Source organism: Orycteropus afer, unplaced genomic scaffold, assembly GCF_000298275.1.
Source record: "Orycteropus afer afer isolate SDZICR_OR568_19922 unplaced genomic scaffold, OryAfe1.0 scaffold00198, whole genome shotgun sequence".
Lineage (NCBI taxonomy): Eukaryota > Metazoa > Chordata > Mammalia > Tubulidentata > Orycteropodidae > Orycteropus > Orycteropus afer.
Genome location: NW_006921785.1, coordinates 6,054,260 through 6,062,406, shown reverse-complemented (window position 1 = coordinate 6,062,406; position 8,147 = coordinate 6,054,260). Strand labels below are relative to the sequence as shown.

The following is an 8,147-nucleotide window of genomic DNA, read 5'->3' as shown; positions in this document are numbered from 1 at the left end:
GAAGGAAGGTTGGGCAATCCTACTGCCGTAGTGATGCTGCCTCGGAAACCCAAGGAGGGGTCGCTATGAGTCGGGTTTGACTCGACGGCACATAACAACAACAACAACAACAACAAAGCCCTTTATATCTTACTGGTTTTCATTAAGAGCTAATAATCTTTCAAATTGTGGTTCCATGACTAAGCCAGCAGAGGGAGCTATTTGTCTAGTTCTAATTTCACTAACAACAATTTCAGGAATTACACTTCCCACTGGTACTGACTTTTGTAGATATTTGTTGTTTTAAGCAAATTATATCTGGAAATCCTTTTACATTGACAGGAGAAATTCTTAGAAAATCAGTCTATTTATAAAATAAGCTCATTAACATGCCTAGTCAGTTATAGCCAGACACTGTATAAAAATCATTTATTTGAGTCTTGAAAGTATATATATTTGAGAAAGTCATAAGTTTTATGTTTTTATACAATTTTCATATCATAGTTTTAGCTACATAATGGATAGCAGCATTATACAATTTCAACTCATATACTAACCTCCTTTTCTTCCCTTTCTAGAGAAACACTTCTGCATTGGTCATTCATTCTCCCATTATCTTCTTTTATTTTCTTCATAGCATTTATGTAAATTTTTTTGTGTGTATTTGTTAAATTGTTGATTTTCTTAATTAGAATGTAAAACTTCATGAGAAGAAAGTATCTCCTGTACCTGGCATGTAGTAGGCACTCAAAGATTATTTTGTGAATGTATGATCATTTTGGAAGTGGTAATTGTGACCTGGTACTTCTGCATGAAAATTAGCTTGTATCTTAGAACAATTAATACTGACTGTTGAGTCAGACCTAAATTTGTGTTCCAAGTATTTCATTTAGCTAATTTGAATCATTTTTCTGACTCTTAGTTTCCTCATTTCTAAATTGAGAGCTTTAAGAATAGATACTTCAGAGTTGTTAGTGTTAAGGTGAAATTAAGCATTTAAAGCACTTAGCACTGATCCCGACATATGGTAAGTGCTCAGTTAATACTAACTTTTAATAACTTAAAATAATTAGGATATTCCTCATTATACTATTTTGCAGAAAAGAAAAAGAAGGTACAGAAAGGATAATTCACTTACTGAGTTCACATGGATAATTGATTATTTAAGCTGGGCCTAAAACTTCTATCTCCTTGTACTCTGTGGCTTATGTTGTTGTGCCAAACAAAGATTATAAATAAAGTTAATCTAAATATTCAAAGGTGATTGAGACCACTTATATTAGCAGCTTACTATAAATGAATATATTACGTATTTTTGAATTGTACAATAAATTTTAACTATTCCAAACTATATTTTTAACAAGAAAAAAGTTCAGTATTTCTTAGAAAAACTGAAAGAAATCATTTTCTTAAGACTGTGGAAATATAATTCAGAAAAGTGAGACACTGTTAGTATCCGTCCTAGTAATAAGAAACTGCAAGTTAAAGTATTATGGTACCGTTCCTTTCATGTAATACAAATTAAAAAGAATAGTAATTTCTCTTTTGGTGTGATTGGGAAGAAGTAGGTTAGTCATGTACTATTGGTGGGTCATGTAAAATGGCTTTGGCCTTTCTAGGGGACACTGTGGCGATACGTGCACCAAAAGTTGTAAAAGGAAATACATATTCTTTGATCTAACAATTCCGTTTCCTAGGGTTTAATCCGATGTTTTTCAAATACTTTTCAAGGTAATCCCACTCAATATACATGTACACATACAACTGAAAAATAAAAATTTCACAGAACAGTACTCACCTTTTACTATATGTAATATATTCTAACTCATTCTATATTCTTTCTTTTGCCTTTTTTTAAAATACTGCTGTATGAGGCACAGTATGAAAAAACATTAGTTTATATCAAAAAAATAATATAGCAAATATACAAGAGTGTATGTGTATTGTATCATAGAAACATTGAAAATTAAAAGGGGGAAATAAAAAATCTTTGACCAAGATTTTTGACTTTATAACTGTTGTAAAATGATACAAACCTGTTCGTGTACATGGGAGAATATTTACTCTATGTCAGGCACTAAAATGGGAGAAATCCCACTTTCATCTCCAGTTGTGTTGTAAGGATCAGCATGAATCTAATCCCCAAACTGTGGAGATGGATGTAGTCCTTCCCTTCCCATATCTCCATCCTCATTGCCAACACCCAAGTGGCACTCTCTCTCTGACTCTAATGAAATGTTGTGGCATCAGACCTTGGCAGACTTCAAGAGGAGAGATGAGAATCACCATAAGGCCAAAGCTGATTGTTATGAGGGTGAAGGTCAGATGGACTTCCTCTCTTCAACCTTTTTTACCAATTCCAACACCAGCCATCCTTCCCATGGGACTCTCTGCTTCTCTACTGGTTTTGATAATTCTTTTCAGTGGCTACACAGAACTGACAGACCATACACACGATTATGGGATTTATTAGGGATGATGTTGTTGTTGTTATGTGCCATTGAGTTGGACCCGACTCATAGCGACCCCTCCTTGGATTTCCGAGGCAGTATCACTACGGAAGTAGATTGCCCCATCTTCCTTCTGAGGAGTGGCTGGTGGGTTTGAACTGCCAGCCTTCTGGTTAGCACTCAAGTGCCTTCAGGCACTATGCTACCAGGGCTCCTATTAGGGAAGTAATAGGCTATAATTCAGGATCAGGATTAGGAATGAAAGTAGTAGGTACAACTCAGGAGACAGGATAAAGTTCATCAGGCACCTTATTTGTAGTGTTACTTTTCAATCCCTGTTAAGAATTTCACATACTGTATTTGCATAGTCCAGCCAGTCATTTTGTGGGAATATCAAGACCATGGCTAGAAAGGCCATATAAATGCAATTCACTGCCAGCACTTAGCCACCCAGTACTGGGTCACATTAGATGAATACCATTCTTCAGCTGCCTGTGTAGTTCTTCTCTGACCTTAGCCACCTGGAGCTAGGTCATAGCTCACAAGTTAAAAGGACACAGTCCTTCAGACTACCAGATAGGCAGATACCAGCCATGAACTTGGGGAGTCCATAGGACACCCCAACCTTTAGACTTTTTGACCCAAAGATTCTGGGCTAGTTTCCCAGTACCCCCTCAGGATGCCAGCCACAACAAGCTCAGGTATCCACGTGGCACACTTACTCCTGACTAGCTGGGTCTTAGTGCCCCTTTCAGATTCATAATTCCCTGGAACGACTACAGAAGCTCACAGAGAATATACTATATGTCTTAGGCTGCGTTCTCTAGAGAAGAAAAACGAGTGAAGCTTAGAGAGAGAGAGAGAGATCTGTCTCAAGGAAATTGCTCATGCTGTTATAGAGGCTGGCAAGTCTCCAATCCATAGGTCAGACATCAAGCTAGAGGTGTCTCTGAACTTATGCAGCTGCAGGGCCTGATGAACCCAGCATCAGCAGGCAATACAGTAGGCTGCTAGCTTCAGAGGCTGACTAATCTAAGATCAGTAAGGAATATGGCAGGCCACTGGTTCAAGTCCAGATGATGATAAGCCAGATGCAGGATCTCGATCAAAAAGCCAGAGATGTTTCTCAGAGCTTTCCCATATATATGGCCACACCCTGAAGGAAACTCCCTTTCAACTGACTGAGTACTCATAGCAGATCGTATCATGGAGGTGATTACATTATATCACATCTCATCATGAGAGATAACTACATCATAACTGCTAAACTTCTTAGAATCATGGCCCAGCCATGTTGACACACAACCTTAACTATCACACCATGCTTACAACTACAGATTGATTACAACCAAAAAGAATACAAATGAAGAGACACATAGAGCAAGGCCTGGGAAATTTCCCAAAGCAGGACTTCTGTGCCCCAAAGAACACATCTTCCTGTCAGCAGATGTTCTTGCCAACCAGGAAGCTCTCACCAACTAGGAAACTCATCTGAGCCTTAGGGTTCAGGGCTTTTATCAGCCTCCTCATGTAGCCATGACAGACTGCCTCGTGCCTCCTGAGGCTAGTCAACATCGGCAAGCAGGTGGTCCTTAGTCTGGACAGCCCCCACTCATTAGCCTTGGTGGGGTCCTACTCTCAGGAACTGAAAATGAAGGCCAAATTGCTTCTTGCTTTCTGCTTTCTGCACAGCACAGCCCAGATATGTTACTATGTAAACTGGGATGAGGAGCTCTGGTGGGGTAGTGCCTGAGGCATTGGACTGCTAACCAGAAGGCAGTTCAAACCCACCAGCCACTCCTTGGAAGGAAGATTGGGCAATCTACTTCCGTAGTGATACTGCCTCAGAAACCCAAAGAGGGGTCATTATGAGTTGGATTCGACTTGATGTCAGTGAGTTTGTTTTTTGTTTTTTTTAGAAACTGGGATACTTTTAAGAGTTAAAGGATTGCTATTAATGATTATATCTGATAATAGGCATAAATTGAAATGGTTGTTGGTAAACTGGAGTGCATGATCACCATAACCATACATTGAGTGAGAAGACAGCTTCTATAGCAATATATGATTAATTTTTATAAAGCATATTTAAAAAAAAAAGTCTAGAGTCATAAAATACTGTTAATGGTAATTTCTGAAAGGAAATTAAGGTTTTTTTGTTTTTGTTTTTAGTTTCTATCATGAGCTTAGGAGCTCTGGTAGCGTAGTGCCTAAGGCACTTGACTGCTAACCAGAAGGCTGCTGGCTCAAACCCACCAGCCACTCCTTGGAAGGAAGGTTGGGCAATCTACTTCTGTAGTGATACTGCCTTGGAAACCCAAGGAAGGGGTCCCCTATGGGTCGGTCCGACTGGAGGGCACCTAACAACAACAACAACAACAATCATGAGCATGTTACTTTGTAATGAGAAAACGTGTTACCTTTTTAGTAAATTTATCTATGTTATTGGAGGCCGTTAGAACCATTATTTTTGTTATTTTTTAATACTGCTTTTACATGGTACTTGAAAAGCATCACTGAAAATTTAGTCATGAGGATTTGACCTTTTTATTGTTTTTATTTCACTTCCCTCTGCACTAAGGCACCCTTAAATAACAAAACAAATCACAAGAGTAGTTTATAAGTAGAGAAGAAGAGAGATGCTGGACAAGGTCTTGGTCATGTGAAGCAAACATTTATGGGATGATAATATGAATGACTCAGAACTTTCCCTCTCCTGGCTCAAGTAGAAGCTGAAAAGTGATCAGAATGACATGAACTGTAAATACCAGTTTTTAAAACAGAAATATAGATGATGCTAAAAAAGACTTAGAGGTAATTAGAGAACATTGAAAAAGTACTTTGAATTGCCTTTGAACTTGAAAAAAAAATGTGTACAAAATGAAATCTTGATATTAGTGTATATCAAAATAAAGTGACAGTTTTCTCAAAATAAATTTAGAGTTGATATTTGATATCTTTGCTTTTCTGACATTAAAATATTTTATAAGTACGTTAATGGTGAATGGATCTTAATGCTTTTAATTGACAAAAAGTTGGCAATTTTATGTGGACTTTTTAAAATTATTTTTATTTTACTGGTCCAAGAATTTGAAATGTAATGTAACAATTTCTTCATAAACATGCTCTGTGAAGTACCATCTGTTAATTAAATGTGATCAGTTTGTTGAATTTCTGCCAGCTTTACATTTCCACGGTGAAGACTATAAATGAAAGAATAATCTAGAATCACTTCACCATTTGTCTTGATAAGTTTTTCTTAAAATTACTCTGGGAATTTTTAAGTTCTAAAAATTCTGGGAATTCTGAGGTAGTTTTTAGCTTCACGTGTTTTAAATCATGCCATTTTCTTAACAGATAATAAGAACTTTTTAAAGGAATTTTTTTTAAATAATAAAAATAGAATACTTGGAAAAATTTAAATTATCTCATAGTTCCTTGGCCCAGAATTAATCACTGTTAATTGTTGTCTTATTTTCTGTGTATGTTTGTGTGCATACACACATGCACAAAGCTTCTTGTTGTATGTGAACAAGTTAATTCTGAGTCAGAGCAACCCAGTGTAACAGAGTAGAACTGCCCCATAGGGATTTCCAGACTGTAATCTTTACTGAAGCAGGTCACCAGGTCTTTTCTACTGTGGAGCCACTGGATGGGTTCAAACTGCTGCCACCTTCTGCCAACTTTTGGTTAGCAGCTGAGTGCTTAGCCACTGCACCACCAGGGCTCCTTATAAGGGTTTGTATATAGTTGAATTGTATATGGGAACTCTGGTGGTGTAGTGCCTAAGGCATTTGACTGCTAACCAGAAGGAAGGTTGGGCAATCTACTTCCATAGTGATACAGCCTTGGAAACCCAAGGAGGGGTCACTATGAGTCGGGACCGACTCGACAGCAGTGAATAATTTTAAATTTTGTTGTTGTTGTTAGGTGCCGTCGAGTTGTCTTTGACTCATAGCAATCCTATGCACAGCAGAACAAAATTGTATATAAGGTATTATTCCAATCCCAGTCCCACTGCTATTGAGTCAATTCCAACTCATAGCAACCCCCGTAGGGTTTCCCAGGCTGTAAGTCTTTACAGAAGCAGACTGCCTCATCTTTCTCTTGCAGAGCAGCTGGTGGGTTTGAATCACTGACCTTTAGGTTAGCAGCCCAGTGCCTTGATCACAGTGCCAGCAGAGCTCCTTACAGCTTGCTTTTTTTTACCATTCAGATTTTTCTCAATAATTTTTCCATATCTTTAAATTTTCTTCACAATTTCTGATGGTTCTTATTCCTATCTGATATAGATACATATTTGAACCATCTCACACAGAGGTCAGTATACTTTTTCTGTAAAAGGTTAGATAGCAAATATTTCCAAAATTGCAAGCTGTGCAATCTCTTACAACTACTTAACTTTGCCATTGAGCATAAAAGCGGCCTTGCCCCCAAAAAACAAACCACTGCTATCAAGCCATTTCCAACTCAGAGCAACCTTCTAGGACAGAGTAGAACTGCCCTATAGTTTCCAAGGCTGTAAATTTTTTAAAAAAAGCAGACGGCCACCTCCCTCTCCTTTGGAATGGCTGGTGAGTTCGAACCACTGACCTTTTTTTTGGTTAGCAGCCGCTTGCTTAACCACTTGTGCCACCAGGGTTCTTGAAACCTGCCTTAGACATTACTAAAATGAATGAGCATGACTGTGTTCCGATAAAATTTTATTTATAAAACAGACTTGGGCTATAGTTTGTCAGTTCTTAAGCTAAACACCTAAGCCTGCTCTTATTCTGTCTCATAGAAAAAAAGCGACAGTTTGAAATGAAAAGAAAGCTGCACTACAATGAAGGACTGAATATTAAATTAGCTAGACAATTAATTTCAAAAGACCTACATGATGATGAAGAAGATGAAGAAATGCTAGAGGCTACAGATGGAGAAAAGATGAATACGGAAGAATCAAATCAAGGTTTGATGTTTTGAAAATATCACTAAGATTCTTATAATCCTTAGTGCCTAAAATAATATATTTTATTTTGCTTATATCTTGTGAAGGACCTTGGAAAACTTTGCTGAGATTCACTTTTTTACTATGTGAAAGGTTTCTAAAATTTCAACCCATGTGGAAAGTTTAAAAATAATAGTTTTTGTTCCTACAGTTGATTTAAGAACATTTTTTGGTCTTTAATTATTGACTATCTTTTATTGGTTTACTTTACTTTGACCAATGATGTTGTTTGTATTTGTTTGGCATGTTCCAAGTCATATTTTATTTGTCATAACAATCTAAATTAAAAGTTCAAACTTTTTAAAGGAACATTTTTACACGGTTGATTTTGTTTTGAAATTTCTTAAGGTACAACATATGTCTCATCTTGCCAGTGTTGATTCTTTTCTCTTTTTTTTTTAAAAAAAACTTTTTATTGTGATATGGGTGAAAGTTTAAGAGCACATTTATTTTCCATTCACCAGTGTTGATTCTTTTGACTGCTGCATAGACAAATTATTTTTTATATATAGTCTTTGCATCCTAGCAACTCTTGATCAGATTCATAGGAAATAGATTTTATTCATTTATTTTTAATAAATTGTTACTCTGATAGTTAATGAAGAGTAATCTTCTGTACCACTAACGCAAAGTTTTGTGCTCATGATTCATTCTTTATGCATGCAAAGTGATACTTTTTAGTGGAGGTGTAACTTTTTAATATTTGTGCCTAGCATGATTAAGTCTTA

General features: G+C 36.8%; 1 protein-coding gene across 1 annotated transcript in view; it reads left to right on the top strand.

Moving 5' to 3' along the window:
* Window positions 1-8,147, top strand: part of PPP1R2 (protein phosphatase 1 regulatory inhibitor subunit 2) — a 31,212-nt gene that overhangs the window by 21,739 nt on the left and 1,326 nt on the right. Inside the window, exon 5 of the mRNA XM_007948014.2 lies at window positions 7,213-7,380. Coding sequence (XP_007946205.1) covers window positions 7,213-7,380 — 168 coding nt within the window. The remainder of the gene's footprint in view (window positions 1-7,212; window positions 7,381-8,147) is intronic.